Raw genomic sequence first — 18,843 nt, 5'->3', positions numbered from 1 at the left:
AGGGAGAGGCTGAACAGGCTGGGGCTGTTTTCCCTGGAGCGTCGGAGGCTGAGGGTGACCTAATAGAGGTTTACAAAATTGAGGGGCATGGATAGAATAAATGGACAAAATCTTTTCCCTGTGGTCGGGGAGTCCAGAACTAGAGGGCATAGGTTTAGGGTGAGAGGGGAAAGATATAAAAGAGACCTAAGGGGCAACGTTTCACGCAGAGGGTGGTACATGTATGGAATGAGCTGCCAGAGGAAGTGGTGGAGGCTGGTACAATTGCAACATTTAAGAGGCATTTGGATGGGTATATGAATAGGAAGGGTTTGGAGGGATATGGGCCGGGTGCTGGCAGGTGGGACTAGATTGGGTTGGGATGTCTGATTGGCGTGGACGGGTTGGACCGAAGGGTCTGTTTCCATGCTGTACATCTCTATGACTCTATGACTTTACCCACAACTGAAGTAAGGCTTCCTGGACTAGAATTATCAGGGTTGTCTCTACTCCCCTCTTTGTTCAAGGGAACAACATTTGCTATCCTCCAGTCTTCTGGCGCTATCCCTGTAGACAATGACAACATAAAGATCTAAGCCCAAGGCTTGGCAATCTCCTCCCTGGCTTCATAGATAATCCTTGGATAAATCCCGTTGAGCCCAGGGGATGCATCTATTTTTACCCTTTCCAGAATAGTTAACACCACCTCCTTTTGAATCTCAGTCCCATCTAATCTAGTAGCCTGTATCTCCATATTCTCCTCGATAGCGTTGTCTTTTTCAAATTATTCATTCAGTGCATTCCGTATCTCCGCTGACTCCATGCACAACTTCCCACTATTATCCTTGATTGGCACTTCTCTTACTCCTGTTATTCTTTTTTTCCTGATATACCTATAAAAAGCCTTACCTATCTGCCAATTACATCTCATGTCCCCTCCTGGCTCCTCGTAGCTCTCTTTTTAGGTCTTTCCTGGCTAACGTGTAACTCTCAAGCCCCCTAACTGAGCCATCACATCTCCTAACATAAGCCTCGTTACTCTTGACAAGAGATTCAACTTCCTTAGTAAACCATGGTGCCCATGCTGGACAACTTCCTCCCTGCCTGACAGGTACATACTTCTCAAGGATCCACAATAGCTGTTCCTTGAATAAGCTGCACATTTCAATGATCTATTTGTTGCTTGTCATATTTGTATTTTGATTAAAGGACTTAACTGATCCAGGGCTGTGCTTTATTTATTTCTGTTTAATAAGGCACGTATCCTCTTTACACTACTACATAAAGACAGGAAAATAAACATTACCCCATAAATACTTTTCTTATGATCTCAACTGGAGTTTTTCTTTTCTTGTAGAAATTTTAACTGGGGTGATCAAGAATCTGAAGAAGGATGGAGAGTGGAAGGTATGTAATACCTATTTGGACCTGAATACTTTCAGCTTAGAGAAGGAAAGAGAAATGATTCGTCTTCAGGCAGTTTCTTTTGTGTGTTTGGACTTACTCAGTGGTTCAAGTACCAGCATCAAAATCTGGCATAAGAATAATTTGGACCTTGTTAGTGATGTTAGGCGGTTGGATGCTGTTTCCAATCATAAGCTTGCTGTACCATCCTTTGGAAAAAATTAGTGCTTGAATTTACAGTAACATTTCTATGGGCTCATGTAACTTACATTTTGTATGGAATGTGAAGATTCCAAGCAATTGAGCTGTGGTCAGTGCCTTGACTTGTTTAATCTCCAATCAGAGTTGATCTTGGAAGGAAGTGCCTTGCAAATCTGACAGTGCAATAAGTTAAATACAATCTCTGTATCCTTAGCTTGAATGCTAGGTGGCACAGGGTGATAAATCTTTGGCAGTAATTAATAGCTTGGCAGAGTGTTGTCAGTGTTTGCTTAAATCAGATATGGTATTTACACTTTTCAAAAGCTCATTGTTATACGATGCATGAAATGCTGATACCTGAACCATAAATTCCTCAAAGCTTATATAAATTATTGCTTAGAGTAACTGTACCATATCTTCGAAATGGAACAGGGTAGAAGTAAGTCATTCTCAATCCCAAGGGACTGCCTAAGAAGAGGAGGACCAGTTAAGAATCCCAGAAATTCCAAGACTTATAGGAGGGCAAAATAGAGTAGATAAAATTCAGAACAGATAAGTGGAAGGTATTAGCATTGAAAAAGAATGAAAAATGTGCATTCAGCTCACCTGCTTAGTTCTGCAAATGGAAAATGTACTTCAGTTTCCCAATCAATTCAGGTAATACTCGTAAGGCAGGTGGGTCTGCTGTGTGCTCGGAGCACTAAAACTTGGTTAATAAACTTCATCCACAAGGGAAAAGAATGTCAGCTCCAGTCATACTGACTGGCTTGGATCCAGATTGAGAGACACAGATCTCTGTTTAAAGCACAGTTGCTGAAAGTTTGTAATGTTGTGATTGGTGTGATCCAAAAGAAGCCTCTTCTGAGGATATGGTGCATCTAATGCTCCATACCTCCCTCTCCTCTTCCCAGTCCAACAGTAGTGCTAGCAGGCTAAGAAATGAGTGGACATGGAAACCTCAGACTATCAATCTCGTGAGTTAAATGAGAGATTAATTCAGTGCCAATAGAAAAGTAAACTTTATTGAATGTTTTAAGTTTTTGAAATGCAGGACAAGCTGGCAATGAACAAGTATTATCTTAAAGCAGTTTGAGGTGACTAACTTCTGTGTGGGATAAAAAGCAGGAAATGTAATGAAAACTATGGGAGAAATAAAATAGACCAAATGATATCCCTCATTCTCATTGATATTGGTACATAGACAAAATTGTAAATGCTGGTCTCTTTATTCTGTAACTATGAAGTCTAGTTTGTATTCTGGGATACTTTTATTCCTCTGCCCCACCAAATAAGTACCTCCCTATTCTTCGCAAAATGTACTACCTCGCTTTTTCATGCATCTGTGCTGAACTTCATTTACCAATTAATAGCCTGTTCTACAAATTTACTTATCCCCTGTAATGTGTTGCAGTGCTCCTCAGAATTGACTGCTCACCCTTCATCTGCAAACTGGTGTTATTTGGTATCAAAGATTTATCAATTATCAATAACAATTTGAACTTTGTGCATTTAGGAAATATAAATTGTGAACAGTTGTGATCTCAATACAAATTCTTGTGGAATATCACTTCCCACCTCCTGAAATTCTGAATATCCATCCTATGTTCCTATTCTTTGCTTGGGATTTCCAGTGGCTTCAAGATTCCTGATTGGATTAAGTCAAAAAATGTGCATTCAGTATATGGGGCACATTACTGAAGGTCTTTTGAAAATTGAAACAAATGGCATACACAACACTTCCATTATCTATTCTCTGCTATCTTTTCCAAAAGTTTGATATATTAGATCAAGAAGGATTTTCATTTTTGAAATCCATATTTGACTATTCATTGTTACATTTTTAATTTCAGGTGTTCTTCCATTTTCTCCTTTAGTAAGGGTTCCATTTTGTTTTTTTCTTCCACTAATGTTAAACTGGTTGGGTCTTTAATTCATTCCCTAGATATATATTGTCACCTTTTCATACATAATGAAATTACATTAGTTTCTACTAAATCACTGGCATCTTTTTCTGATGAATTATCAAATACTAGTAATATTGCCTCAAATTTCTCTTCCCTAGATAATAAAGTGTAATTTATAATAGAATTTTCCATAAAGTTTGAAAATGATGTAATTCGATTTGAAACTAGGATCTTAAATCTAAACAAGGCAATGAAGGTATAAGGGGCCCATTGGCTGTTATGGATTGGTGAAAGATATGAAAGTAGATGTGCAGTGTATAAAATTTACAGATTAAATACATTTTTTTATAAAACATGTGCATTACTTTTAAGGCACAAAAATCTAATCAGAAAAGTGAGTTAACCATAGTTGACAAAGGAAGCTAAAGATTGATTGATTGTATTAGATAAAAGGAGGTGACTTAAGGTTTCCAGAGATCTAGTAAGCCTGAAGATCAGGAGCATCTTAGAACTTGGTAAAAGAGAACTAAGAAACTGATAATGGAGGTTTAAATATAAATGAGCAAGAAGCATGAAAATGGATTGTAAAGATGCTCCTAAGTATGTAAAGAGGAAAACTATTAGCAAGTACAATATTAGTCAATTATAGGCAGAGTTGAAATATTGTGGGAAGTAATAGAGAAGCTAAATAATCACTTTGTCTGTTTTCACCAAGGAAGAGACCAGAAACCTTTCAGAAATAATAAAGATCCAAGAGCCTGGTGTGAATGAGGAACTGAAATAAGTTAGTATTTAGTGTCAAACAGAATAGTAGTACTAGAGAAATTTAAAGGACTGTAAGTTGAGACATTTCCCGATCTGAGTTAGAGTCAGACCCTTTGGTTCAACTCGCCTGCCAACTAGACATCCCAATATGACCTAGTCCCATTTCCCAGCATTTAGCCCATTTCCCTCTTAAGCAATTCCTATTCATATACCTATCCAGATGCCTTTCAAATCTTTTTTAATCAAACCTTCCTCCACTACTTCCTCTAACTGCTTGTTCCATACTTGCATCACCTTCTGTGTGAAAAAGTTACCCCTCGGGTCCTTTTTAAATCTTTCCCCTCACCTTAAACCTACATCCTCTATTTTTGGACTTCCTCACCCTAGGAAAAAGACCTTGGCTATTCACCCTATCCACGCTCCTCATGATTTTATAAATCTCTATAAGGTTGCCCCTCGACCTCCAATCCTCCAGAGAAAATAGCCCTAACCTATTCCGCCTTTCCCTTAAAGCTCAAACCCTCTAGTCTCGGCAACATGATTTAGATCCCAGAGTATTGAAAGAAGTGAAAGAAGGTGGATGCATTGGTGATCATCTTTCAAAATTCTACAGATTGTGAAATTGTGCTTGCAGACTGAAGGATTGTAAATGAAACCTCCCTATTTAAGAAAGGAGAGGCCTAAAACAGGAAATTAAAGATCTGTTAGCCTGACATCGATCATAATACAAATATGATCTACTATAAAGGATGTGATAACTGGACGGTCAACATAGATTTATGAAAGGCAAATCAGATCTATTCCAAGTATTTTGAGAATGTTACCAGTGAAAGAGATAAGGCAGACCCGTTGGATATGGTGGATTTTCAGAAAGCTTTTGATAAAGTCCAATATAAGTTAGTAAACAAAATTAGAGTGCATGGATTAGGGGCTAATATACTGACATGAATTGAGGATTGGTTATCTGATTGAAATGCAGAATATCAGGCTATGATTAGTCTGGTACCACAAGGATCAGTTCTTCGGGCTGCAGTTCAGTCTGTACCAATTATTTGGATGTGGGGACCAAACATACTACTAGTTATCCGCAAACACAGAATTATGAGTTGAGGATGCAAAGAGGCTGCAAGGGCATTTAGACAAATTGAGTGGACAAGAGTATAGCAGATAAAATGTGAGTGAGTGAGAGGTTTTCCACATTGATTGGAGGAATGGGCATGCAAAGCATTTCATTACTGGTGAGAGATTTGGGAAGCGTGAGTGTCTGAAGGAACTGGTGTATTCTTAATCAAAAGTCTCTGAAATTTAGCCTGTAGGTGCAGCAAACACTTAAGAAGGAAAGAAGATGGTATATTTTCTTCTTATCCTCCTAGGATAAGAGTATAAAAATAATGGTGTTGTTTCAATTGTCTTGAATCTTAGTGAGAGCACACCTCAATTATTGTGCATTAAGGTTCCCTTGCCCATGGCAAGGTATATTTTCCATAAAAGAATGCAATGGAAGTTCCTCATCTAATTCCTGCACTGGTGGGGCTGTCACTTTTAGGGAAGATTGAGGAGCCTGGGCCTCTTAACAGTTTAGGCCAACGAGAAGTGAGCTAATTGAAATACGCAGAATGCTTAGAGGGCTAGACGAGGTAAAAAGGATCTTGGGTGGGTGTCCAGAACCAGGGCTAACCATCGAAGATAAGGTACAAGCTATTTAGCAATGAGATGAGTAAATTCTTTACTAAGAAGGTAGAATTTTAAAAAGCCTTGCCATGGAGGACCACTGAACCACAGCCATTGTGTTCAAGATAGATTGATTTTTGGATATTAACGATATTGTGGCATAACATGGGTAACAGCAGAAAGGTGGATAATCAGCCTTAATCCAGAGCAGGTTCAAGGGGCTGAATAGCCTACTCATGCTCTTATGTTTCTACGAAAATGTAGGAAATTCTCCATTGCAGCATGACGAGACCATTTCAATTATCAGTCACTTAATGAACAGCTTCCCAATATACATTTTATCTTTTTGATCATTTGTACCCATTGCCCTGCAGTTAAATTTAAATTACGTTCTTAAAACCCAATTTTAGCCTTACCTAACCATTGCTTTTTTAATATATTGTCACAATGTCATGCTGTCAGTCTTGATTAAATGCCTCTCCCAAATAATAATCAAAGGAGTCAGTTAAATATAACTTTCTCTAAACCTTTCCTAGGTTCTGCTTGTGGATCACCTAAGTATGAAGATCTTGTCTTCCTGTTGTAAAATGTCTGACATAATGGCAGAAGGCATAACCAGTGAGTAAAGTCACATTTAAATGTAACCATTTGTTTGAATCCCAGTTGAGGAAGGCATGGAGTTGGCTTGTATGGTGGGGGAAGAGTTCTGCATGAGGGTGTAAAGACAAGCCAGGGTAACTTGTGCATTTGGTATATATCGTTTTACATTGCAAAGTGATCATTGTTTAATTATTGCACAAAGAAACCTGCCTGGATGGATCTGCCAAGGATTAATTTTATTGCACAGAGGCACAGTCCAAAGTTTCATTAACCACCTGACCTCTGCATGTTATAAAGCACAGTATTGTATTTGCATCAGTGTAACAGGTAATATATATCATTGTATAAGGAACTCACAGGCGGCTGCATACCATTTTTAACATTTAGTAAAGATATTTGTTTTCTTTAAAAATGGGAATCAGTCTAGTTTATTGCGAAGTCTGTAACTCTGAGAGGAAGGAGACTCTTGATAGACAAGGACACTAGATTCCAATTTAGTGAGTTATCAAATTCAATACTATTCAATACAATCAACATCAATTTTTATGCTCTCTTTGTCGCTCTTTTTCTCTTCCCCACCCCCCCCCCCCCCCCCCCCCATTTCCTAATTTCCCATCATTTAAAGAGTATCCTCTACTTCTGTTCCTTTGAACCAAGGCAGATTACCTCACTTATTTGCCACATTTTATCTCTGCCATGTTCTTGCCCATTCCACCTATTGAAACCCCCACTAAGCTTACAGCTTACATTTCCACCCATTTTTGTCATTTGCAAATTTTGGATTCTGAGTGTAAGTTTGCTTGCTGATCTAGAAGGTTCATTTTCAGACATTTGTTACGATACGAGGTAACATCAGTGAGCCTCTGGTGAAGCACTGGTGTTAGTGACCTGCTTTCCATTTGTGTTAAGGTTTCCTTGGGTTGGTGATGTCAGTTCCTGTCATTTTCTGATTCCAAACAATTGATTACAGATTGCTGACTGCTCGGGCCCAAACTTGAGATATACTACCAAACCATTTATTACTTCTGTTTTCTTTTTGTTAACCAAACCTCAGTCCACGCTGTCTGTTTCTGTGTGCTGTCCCTCATTCATTCTCTCTCTCTTCCGCCACCCCCCCCTCCAAAAAAGTATCCTTGTACTCTAATTTTGTTTGTTAATCTCTGGCACCATCCCAAACACTTTCTGAAAGTCCAAGTACAATGCATCCACTATTTACTTTGCTGGTAATGTATTATAGACCAGGCCTGGCCCCCCTCAAAACATTTCAAGAAAGTGGTCTAGATCCTAATTTTGCTAGTTGTTTTAAGCAGGTATAATGTAGCTATTCCAGGAGTGATGCAGCTAGTCAACCCACTTAGTTTTAAACAAAACAGAATTTATCTACAAGATTACCAAATGAAACCCAAACAAAAGAGAACAGAGTCCAAAATAACTTAATTTCTCCAAAACTCCCAACAGGTTATCCCAACTGTTCCATTACTTGCAACAATCCCCATAAACACGCCTTGGCACAAAAGGTAAAATCAAGCAGGGTCATACAGGGGAGATCTGCAAGAGAGAGAGTATCGGCATGGACCTGCTTCTCTGGGTCCAGTAGCTTCTACAACATTACTGTGCTAATAACCAGTCAAACCAGAATAAACCTGAGCTGGGAACACTTCCCTTGTACAAGTGTTTTTGTTTTAAAAACTTGAAAACCCTTTGCTTGAGGAAGAATCTGTTAGCTATAATCGAACTGGAGCTAAAACCCATCCAAACCCCAGACTTGTCGGAGTCTTTGTCTTTTACAACCTCTCTTGGGGCGGGGGGAAAGAAAACGAAAGACAGTACAGTGGTCCACAGTGGCTTGACAGCACCAGAGTCCCAGGTTCAATTCCAGCCTCTGGCGATTGTCTGTGTGGAGTTTGCACATTCTCCCCATGTCTGCATGGGTTTCCTCCAGGTGCTCCGGTTTCCTCCCACAGTCCAAAGATGTGCGGGTTAAGTGAATTGGCCATGCCAAATTGCCCATAGTGCTAGGTGCATTAGTCAGAGGGAAATGGATCTGGGTGGGTTACTCTTCAGAGGGTCGGTGTGGACTGGTTGGGCCGAAGGGCCTGTTTGTGCACTGTAGGGAATCTAATCTAGTTATAACCTTGTTAAAGGAGCAGCATTGTCACACATCCAGAAAAACTGCCAACAGGTTTGTCAAACATGATTTCCCTTTCATAAATCCATATTGACTCAGATTATTTTCCAAGTGTCCCATTATCTCATTCTCTATAATAGGTTCTAGGATTTTCCCTATTACTTGACATTAGTCTAACAGGTCTGTCATTGTTTTTTCTCTCCCCTTGTCTGCATTATTTTTGAAACACAGGTGACTGTTAGAAAATTAGTGTGCAGAAGAAAAGGGTTAGGATTAGGTGCTTCTGCAGAAATACTTGTTTTATGATTTCAAATATTGCATCCCGATTGAAGCTGAGATTTTTTTTTCCTCCTTGCCTGAAGCCTAGGTTATGCAGGGTGTTCACAACTTTTGCGTAACAGATACATATATCTATCTCCCAAGACTACAGTATTAATTCTCATATAATGATACTTGAAACTCTGTTGCGACATGGTCTCTCTTGTTCCAGTTGTCGAAGATATCAACAAGCGGCGGGAGCCAATTCCCAGTTTGGAAGCCATCTACTTGATTACACCATCAGAAAAGGCATGTACTGAATACAAGCTGCAAGTATAAACACTTGTTCAGGTTACTGTCCAGACTCTGTATGGTTGTGTATTTGTTAAAAAGTCAGTCATCTTCATTTGACAATGGGTGTGGCACCAGACTATTACGGTGCATGCCTTCTATGTTGTTGAAGAATGCATCTCCACCCCAACTGAAAAAAAAACCATACCAGTCTCCTAGTAACCGGATTGAGGGCATCTAATGCTCGTTTTAACTTGCTCTGCAACTATACAAATCCAAAAAGTACTTTTGTATTAACTTCTACTGATTTGGAACCTACCCCAGCTATGCTGTGGAGAGAAAACTATATTATCACCACTAAGTTTACATCAGCTTTCTGTGTAAGAGTACAAAGAGAAGTAAATGGCACTGCCATTGTAGGAAAACAATGGATGAAGGATTATTTTTGTTTCTGTCTAACTACATGACAGATCTAAGGGATGTCGCTATTCTGTTTTGTCTGGGTTGGATTTAGCACAGATACCAGCAGAAAAGAATAGTAATTCAAATATCCAGTGCAAGCTGATCTTTTCTGAAATTCTTTTTAAACACTTAGCATTGAACAGCAAATTCTGGCAGTTGCAAACAAATGGCAGCAAATTGTAGAGTTTACGTGATCTTCAAACCTAGTCTCAAACCATCAATTTTAGTTTAGTCATTTAAAAATCTGAGTCCCCTTACAGTGTGTGTTCCTGTTTTATAAATGATGTATCACCATGCGAACCACTTTAATTACATGTATATCCAAAGAAAGACTCTTGGGCTCCAGTTAGTGATTAGGCATATAATTGAACTGGTGATCCCAGGATCAGAAATGTGACACCCTACAAGAAAGACAGACCCCACATGGTGGAATTTGCCCCTATATCTCATCTGTCTCTGGTTGTCTGCATCCTTTTTTTTGTTTTGTTCCCCTTCTCTTTTATATTTTTGATGATGCAAGTTTTGATCTGACGGTGCTTCCATGAAATACCTTGGGGTGTTTTTCTATTACCAGCAGTGATTGATATATTTATCTACTGTAGCAGTAAATCTGATTTTAATGGTTTTGGAAAGATCAATTAAAGTGGGTGTGTTCTTTAGCAAATATAACAGAACGTGCTCTTGGAGCACTGCTGCTTTGGACCTGCATGGCAGGAGCCAGTTTCCTTATGGACCTTTAGTGCAATATTAAAATTAGTTTTAAAGTGTTTGTCATGTGCACTACTTTGTGACATTTGTAGGGCGTTGTGTATTTCTCAGGAAAACAATGGTCAAATATCTGATTATGAAGGTAAAATGGGTTGGCATAAGTCCTGTTGAGCAGTTAATCTGAAGGTGGCATTTATGATCCACGATTCTGATATTTTCTTTCTCTTGCCTCTGTTTTACCCCAGCTGAACTTTATTTCAATCCTGTTTAGCGGATAGTTGATCTTGCACTACAGATAAGAGCAAACAGCAAATATTGGCAATCTGAAATAAAAGGCAGTACTATTGCAAATACATTGTAGGTCAATCTGCGTTTTGTTCGGGGGAACACTAGTTTAATGTTTTGGATTCTGGACAGAAAGATAATTGAAATTCAGACAAGTTCTGGAAATGAGAAAGATCTATGAGAAGGGAATGGATTATAACATTTCAGTCATTCAGAAGAGTTCCAAAATGTTACAACTGAATAAACATGTTGAATTTTGTCAGTGTTATGGTTGTCACTTTGGCCCCCAACCTACCATATTACTGAATTTAATAAATTTAATTTCATAACTTTGTGGGATTTGAGCTGTTAACAATTGCATTACTCAATTAGTTCAATAACCATTAAACTATAGTGTCCTACTGTTCAAATTTGATATGAAGTAATGAAAACAAAAAAAGTTGGGACTCCCATCAGGCAGCATCTATAGAGAGAGAGAGCATGCACAAGCTAACATTTCAAGTCCAGATGACTCTTCATTAGACCATCAAGGTGTATGGGGTAGTTGTTCATCATATACATTGGAGAAGTAAATTACATGGTGAGCAAAATATGTATATATGTTTCTGGTTTATTTTAATCCTGGGTGCGACTCTTCATCTTTTTCTTTCCAGTCTGTTCGAGCCCTGATTAATGACTTCAAAGACACTCCAACATTTATGTATAAAGCAGCCCATGTGTTCTTCATTGACAGTAAGTGTTCAATATTTCCAGTTTCCCCAATTCTAATCTGAGCAGATAACAACCTTGAAGTTATTGCTATTCCAAATGTTGCTTTTTCTTTCACATGCATGTTTTGGACCCTTTCTGGAAGAGCAAAGATATGTATGTTTTCCATAGTTCTGCATGAAAATCCAAGAGCATATGATATGGTTCAATTTATACTATAGGATTACTGGAACACTCACTACAGGTAGTAGTATAAGGGATATGGACAGGAATTTGGGAAGGATCTGGTTCATGGTAAATAGGATTGGAGCAGGTGTTCCATTTTGAAGTGCTGCTACCTGTCAAGAAGGGGTTCAGCTGACTTCTCATGATGTAAAATATATTGTACTGGTTATAATTAAGATATGACCAACTGAATGCACAGAATTCAATGTAATGCTGGTTTGACCATTTTCTGTCTTCTAATTGTTGTGATTCTGTTCGCTGAGCTGGGAATTTGTGTTGCAGACGTTTCATCCCCTGTCCAGGTGACATTCTCAGTGCTTGGGAGCCTCCTGGACCCAATGTACCGGCCACTGCAGCGAACAGCTGGAACTGACAACCGGAAGCGGCAGATACAAATCACTATAAATGCCGGAGGAAACATCACAGAAGCGCTTCACAGGAGGCTCCCAAGCACTGAGGATGTCACTTAGACAGGGGACGAAACGTCTGCAACACACATTCCCAGCTCAGCGAACAGAACCACAACAACGAGTACCCGAGCTACAAATCTTCTCCCAAACTCTGTCTTCTAATACTAATTTGGGCCAGTTTACTTCTCTCTAGGGGTTCATCCAGGTGCAAAGTCCTCCAGTTAGATTAACTTGTATTATACTTAGGCATTTTGTGTAAATTACATGTTATCCTTTTTTAAATTTTTGCCCCACCCCATGCCTTCCCTTCTGCAAGGCAGAAAGTGTTGCCTTCGTCTTCTATGAATTGTATGCCAGTAGATTGGGAATTGAGAGGAGCGGGTAGAACTAATGTAATAATACACTGTCATGCCACATAGTGCCCCTACATGACCGCTTTCTCCACAGATTTTTCATGAGGAAAATGTCTATCAATAATCACTCAAACATTTTCTTAACTCCAACCTAAAAATTGAATTGATACTGCTCTAGAACTAGACCTCTAGTAAACCTCTGAATTGCATGTACCCCAGGGGGATGGGTACGCTGTCAGATGGAAGGAATGGAGGAGAGAAACTTAAAACTGGATTTATTTCAAAGCATTACAAAGAATAAAACCTTATGTCACAAATATCGCAGTTTACAAGTTTTTATTTATTTAATGGTTTGGTAGAAGTTATGCCATCTGTATGAACTCACTGTAACTGGCCTTGATCCTTCCTTGTAAGTCACAATGGCTAACTAAAAATTTGTGCTGGGCATTGATCAATCTGGTTTGGTTTCAGTCCAAATTTTTGCTCTCCGCAGCCTGTCCAGAGTCGCTGTTTACCGAGCTTGGAAGATCACGATGCACAAAAATAGTAAAAACCCTGAAAGAAATTCATGCATCTTTCCTTCCTCTCGAATCCCAAGTGAGTAATTGCTGGACAGCTGTTTTAATAATGCATCGTTTTAACCATGGACAGCACATCTGATGCTGCAGTAGACCTGCATGAGTGGCAGTTGCATTGTGCCACACTAATGATGCAAATATATTTTCATTTCAAGTCAATCTGACATGCCTTTAATTTCTTTTGCAATAAAGTTTAAAAAGTCAAAATTGTGTTAAATAAAAGGAATTCTCAGTTTTGAGAGAATTTGATTTAATATGTCTTGACTTTTTAATTTTTATATGTACTTTTCTCCAAAACACAGCATTTTTCAAATATCTGTAAAATAAATCTTGCTCTTTAAACCAGAGGGCACTCCATTGTTTCAGCATTGAATAATTAATATGTTTGTGGCAGTTCCATAGATGTAGCTGCCTTTGAGGGCAAGTCACTTTAATAAAGTTACTAATGTGCGCCATTTGGCATGATAAATCTCATGACTTGAACAGCTTTATTACTGTAATAATCTTGCATTATTAAAGTAAACCCTGAGAATATTAACTGTTATGCATAAACAATTCACTGACTTGAATTTAAAGCAGGCTTTATCTTGCTTTCTGTCTAAAGTACATAGTCATCGTTCATATTTTCCTTGAATAACATAGTGTAGCTGCCTATGGTTTAGTGTGCTTATTTTTAATGCTGGCATTCCAGTGACTCTGTGTGATCTCCATAAGGTGTTCTCGCTGGATTCCCTGGATTCCTTCCATCACTTCTTCAGCTCTCACACTGCAAATGGTAATAGTACCCTGTTGGAGGATCTGGCTGAGCAGATTGCAACATTATGTGAAACATTGAAGGAATACCCAGCTGTGAGATATAGAAAGTAAGTCTGTTTGCAAGCCTCGTTGACATCAATGTTTCCCCTTCCCAGTATGTGATGGACCTAGGGCTAGAACTCTTTCCTCCCTCCAGTCCTCAAGACAGGTGGTGATAAGGCTAGGTCAGTTGAAAACATCTGAACTGAGCTTTTGAGGAGCTTTGTTTGAAGAATTATGGAACAGAGTCAGGTGGATGAAATTGGTCATGCTGTAATTGAATGGTTGTAATTTCCTTAATATCTTGCCCTTCAAATTCCATAAATTACGATTTTTCTTAAGTTCTTCACCTTCAGTTCAACTATTTCAACCACCTATAGAATTCAGAATTTGAAGTAGCTACGAATGAAGATCTCAATGATGGACATATGGAGCTAGATACATACTAACCTACAAGAAATTGAGTTTAACATCATTTCCTTCCTGCTTTGGATGAAGCTGACAAAATCTGTTTCAATTCAGGCCAGTAAAGCATGTGAAGTTACACTGTTCAAATTCAATCCCTGTTGGCACGTACTGGCTTCTCCTCCAATTATCTATTGTACTTAAATGTTTAAGCCTTAAATCCTTTGATAGCCTTGTCCCTTCCTATCTATAATCTTCTAGTTCTCACTCCTTTCCCCACAATTGGTGGTAATGTCTCCAGCTCCTGAAATTCCCTCTTCCACTCCACTAACCTTTTTAGAAAGCATTTTTTAAAAAGTCCAGAACTTTGATCAAGATTTTGGTCATCCAGTCTAAGTTTTCCTTGTTTAATTGAAGCATTTCCTTCATGCTTCAGTGAAGCGCACCATTTTTTTAAAAAAGATTTCTTTTTAGGTTATTGCTGCAATGTATTTGTAAAAGTAGTTTTGCAATCTTTTTCTCCTTTCAAGCTTTCACATTTTAAAATACAGTGTGAAATAGAAATGCAATAAAATTCAGGTTTTTTTAAACATACATTTTTGAAAACAAACCCTTAAATTTCAATCTGCTATTTGAGGGAGGCTGTGGGTGAGATCATGCATATCCACAGAAACGTGGAATAATCGAGCAGAGGATGAGATTATTCACTAGTGAAGGTTGTCTCAAAGGTATGTTGCTAATTGAGTTTAAACATTTGCTAACAAGCTTCCTGTGGCTGCAAGCTCACAACTCAATATCTTGCCATACAAGTTAGTAATATATCGTGGTCAGGGAGGTGACCTGTGTCGGAGATTGAAAGCATATACTGATGCAGTTGTTGAAGTGAGATGCGCTGTCAAGTTTGGAAGGGGGAGAAAAGCTGACCCTTGATCTGTTTAGATGTGTGTGTTTGCTGAGGAGCAAATGAGAATTTGTTTACTGGAATGGTATTGGTTTGGAGTACACAAGAAATTGGAGCATTTACCTCCCATTTGATTTCTCTCAAAGTAATGTTGACACTTAACAATTTGTGTCAAAAGCACTGTAGACTTTTCAATTCCATTCTTGGTCTTTGGATGACTGAGTGAAGTGTTTTGGATTAATTCAGCCCTTTATCTGCATTGTATCTCTGAATGTGTCATAACATAGTGCCACTCTGCTCCTTTACCCTATAACTCTGGATATGGTTTCTATTTAAGGCAGGATCAAATGAGACATTCAAGATAAAATTACTTAAATAGAAGCAACATTCAGTTTTCCATAATAAAGGTCAAGCGGAGTATCATTTAACACTTCTTCTTCCAATTTCCCACCTCTGTATGCAAATCCCCTTTTTGGTTCTTAATCAGTACTCCTCCTCTCACCACCATTTACTATTGATGTGTTTATAGAAGATCTTTTTGATTTCCCTTTGTTCGTTGCTTGTCTTTTTCCCTCAGTTCTCTCCTTTGTTCTTATTTGCTTTTTCCCCTCCTTTCTGAACCTTCTCTATTTGATTTGGTTCTCACTGTAATTTCAATTTGAAACCAGTCATGGGGGCATTTTCTTTTTCTCAATTGTGATTTCCTTTTACATCAAGAGAGTGCAAGGTTTGTTTGCCCTTCCTTTCCCTTTTTGTGAGAATATATTGCAGCGGTGCCTGAACCATCTTTTTTTAATATAAAAACCTGTTGTTTAGCTACAGTTGTTCCTGCCAGCATTTTCTTCCAGACCATACAGTCCAGCTTTGTTCTCCAGTTGAATTTAGCTGTTCCTAGTTAATTATTCATTCCCTGGATTGTCCTTTGTCCTTTTTCAGCCCATTACCCTAAACTTTATGATGTTAGTCCCATAGTCTTACCAGGCCATAGGGCTGCTCTCATTAGATAGAGACGCCTGATGGTGATTTAACCGGAAGGCCACCATACTTCAGGGAGAGGAGAGTTTGAGAAGGAGAATCCTTCACGGTAACTTCAACTAGTGGTGGAAATTGAACCCACTCTGTTAGCATCACACTGCTTTTCAAACTGGCCCCTAAACGCTCCTTCATTAATATTTGATCTTATGTACTTCAACCTGTTCTGTATACCCAGGTCCAACTGTGCTTCCATTCTGTACACGTAGATTGGACACAGACTATTGTAGAACACTTGCCCCTTGTTGCCCTTACACTACCTCTATGCCACATTGTGTTCAGGTAACTAAAGTTGCCCTTTACCAATGACTCTGATTTTTGCACCTATCTGTAAGTTCCTTGCCGATTTGTTCCTCTACATATTTGTCAATATTTGATTGTCTGTCAACTACACTGAGCAATGTAATTTCATCCCTTTTTGTTCCTTAGTCCTAGCCAAATCAACTCTGTTCTTTAACCTTCTGGGGTATCCTCTTTCTGCAGCATTACAATGCACTCCATAACCAATGCTGCCACCCCTCTAGTTTTACTTTCCTATCTCTTCTGCACATCTTGTAACCACAACAATTTAACACCCAGTCCTGCCCCCCTTGAGTCATGTCTGTTTATTATCACAACAACATAATTTCACTTAGCAATCTGCACCCTTAACTTGCCAATTTTACTGACGATACTGTGTGCATTCATAAACATGCAGTGTAACCCTGATTTTAGAATCAATTTCTTAGTTCATTTCTGTTCGTTATTCTGATGCTGTCTCTCTGTTTTGTTTGATACTTTGATACTCTCTGATTATACTTTCCTGATTTCCACATCCCAGCTAGTTTACAGGCCCCTCAACAGTACTGGTAAGCACCCTGCAAGAAATTCAGTTCCAGCTCTGTTCACATGCAACCCACTGGCTTGTACAGGAACCATCTCTCCCAGAGCCAGCCCCAGAAATATAAAACCCTCCTTCACCACTCTTCCAGCCATTCATTCGTCTATCTTCAATTTCTGTACTCCTTTGCATGTGACACTGGACGTAATCCAGAGATTGCTATTCTTGAAGTCCTGTTAATTTTCTACTAAGCTCCTAATTACTGACTCTGCGACCAGGTCCGCCTTCCTTTACCAATCTCACATTGACTCTTGTCTGGCTGTTCACCCTCCCTGACCACCACCACCCTCTTTTTCTCTTTCTCTGCCCCTCCCCTCCCCCCCCCCCCCCCCCCAACCAAAAACTCTTGAACATCTTTGACTCTGACACCAAGGAAGTAACATATCATCCTGGAGACACATCTATGGTCACAGAATTAAATTAAGAATCACACAACACCAGGTTATACTCCACAGCCAGCAGATGAAGGAGCACCACTCCGAAAGCTAGTGCTTCCAAATAAACCTGTTAGACTATAACCTGGTGTTGAGAGATTTCTAACTTTGTATACCCCAGTCCAACACTGGCACCTCCAAACCATGGTCACAAAAACATCTGTACCACCCAACCAATTAATCCCTGATCATAGCTGCTCTCCAACTCGTCATTCTTCATGAAAACTGGTTGGTGAGCAGTACACCAGGGGACTCCTGCATTCTGTTTGACTCTTCAACTGCTTGCACTCCCTATCTGCCTTCATGTCTCTACACCACCATTCTGAACGTGCTATTTACATTGTTTTCTGTATTGCAAACACAGTGACACCACTGCCTGAGCTTGCAAAACCCATAGCTCAAGCTTGTGCAGCCGTTAACTCTTATCATTTGGCATGCAAAATTTAAGTTTCTTCTTGTGTTTTTAGGGGCCCAGAAATCAATGCAACATTGGCAAATCTAATACACGACAAACTGAATGCATACAAGGCTGATAATCCCAGCATGGGGGAGGTGAGTAATATTATCACTAATTTGTTCAATTAATTATCTGTTAACTCATCTTAATTTATGCCTTTGTTTTGCTGAAAATATTTGTAAAGCCAACAACTTTGGGGAAGACGTACCTTTTGTGTTTTTTTTTGCTGAGAAGCAGCAGTTAGAATATTGGGTTTAAAGGAAAACGTGGGAATACAATACAATGCAATGCCTTGTACTTGAATAGCCCTTATACTGGAAAGTCCTTGTATAACGATATCAGACATCAGTTACTGGGGGGATATTGGACTTTGAAATTGGTCATACATCAAAATTTCACAGAAGATTTAATTTATTTTTCATTTAAAGTATTAAAACATTTGCTTGTTGAAACATTTCTCTGGTTGCGCAGGTGCCTCCTTGATACTGTTGAAGAATGGGGTGGGAAAGGAAGTGAAGATGCACTGAAGTGTCACAAGTTCAATAATAACTAACAGTGGCTTGCTGAGAAGGCTATCTGCAGTGTGCAGAAGCTGAACTAACAGTATGCTGCCAATGCCCTGGGTTCTGAAAGCAATTATAATTTTTTTTACTTTTAGCTTTGTTTCTAATATCAGTACTTCTGTTGCTGATCGAGATTCGGCATCTGCTCTGAGCCTGAGTTCTTCCATTAAATATTCCTGCAGCCTGCAATTTTTTTTTAACATAAACAGAATTTTACGATGACCTAATGTTGGAATTAGAGGAGAAAGTGAGGACTGCAGATGCTGGAGATCAGAGCTGAAAATGTGTTGCTGGAAAAGCGCAGCAGGTCAGCTCTTCCTCCAACTGTCGTGTTGCTATGGTCTGGCGATGGAGGAGTCCAAGGACCTGCATGTCCTTGGTGGAGTGGGAGGGGGAGTTGAAGAGTTGAACATGCTTGGAGGAAGAGCACCTCCTCTTCCGCCTGG

General features: G+C 39.2%; 1 protein-coding gene across 5 annotated transcripts in view; it reads left to right on the top strand.

Moving 5' to 3' along the window:
* stxbp2 (syntaxin binding protein 2) overlaps positions 1-18,843 on the top strand; it is a 69,596-nt gene that overhangs the window by 20,547 nt on the left and 30,206 nt on the right. For 3 of the 5 annotated variants that reach the window (XM_043694850.1, XM_043694848.1, XM_043694852.1), the window contains exons 2-8: positions 1,337-1,386; positions 6,461-6,542; positions 9,143-9,219; positions 11,310-11,388; positions 12,846-12,949; positions 13,645-13,793; positions 17,845-17,929. In XM_043694850.1, the coding sequence (XP_043550785.1) occupies positions 1,337-1,386; positions 6,461-6,542; positions 9,143-9,219; positions 11,310-11,388; positions 12,846-12,949; positions 13,645-13,793; positions 17,845-17,929 (626 nt within the window). The remainder of the gene's footprint in view (positions 1-1,336; positions 1,387-6,460; positions 6,543-9,142; positions 9,220-11,309; positions 11,389-12,845; positions 12,950-13,644; positions 13,794-17,844; positions 17,930-18,843) is intronic. The other 2 variants (XM_043694853.1, XM_043694851.1) reach the window with 2 other exon arrangements.

Source organism: Chiloscyllium plagiosum, chromosome 8, assembly GCF_004010195.1.
Source record: "Chiloscyllium plagiosum isolate BGI_BamShark_2017 chromosome 8, ASM401019v2, whole genome shotgun sequence".
NCBI classification, from domain to species: domain Eukaryota; kingdom Metazoa; phylum Chordata; class Chondrichthyes; order Orectolobiformes; family Hemiscylliidae; genus Chiloscyllium; species Chiloscyllium plagiosum.
This window is presented reverse-complemented; position numbering and strand designations above follow the sequence as displayed.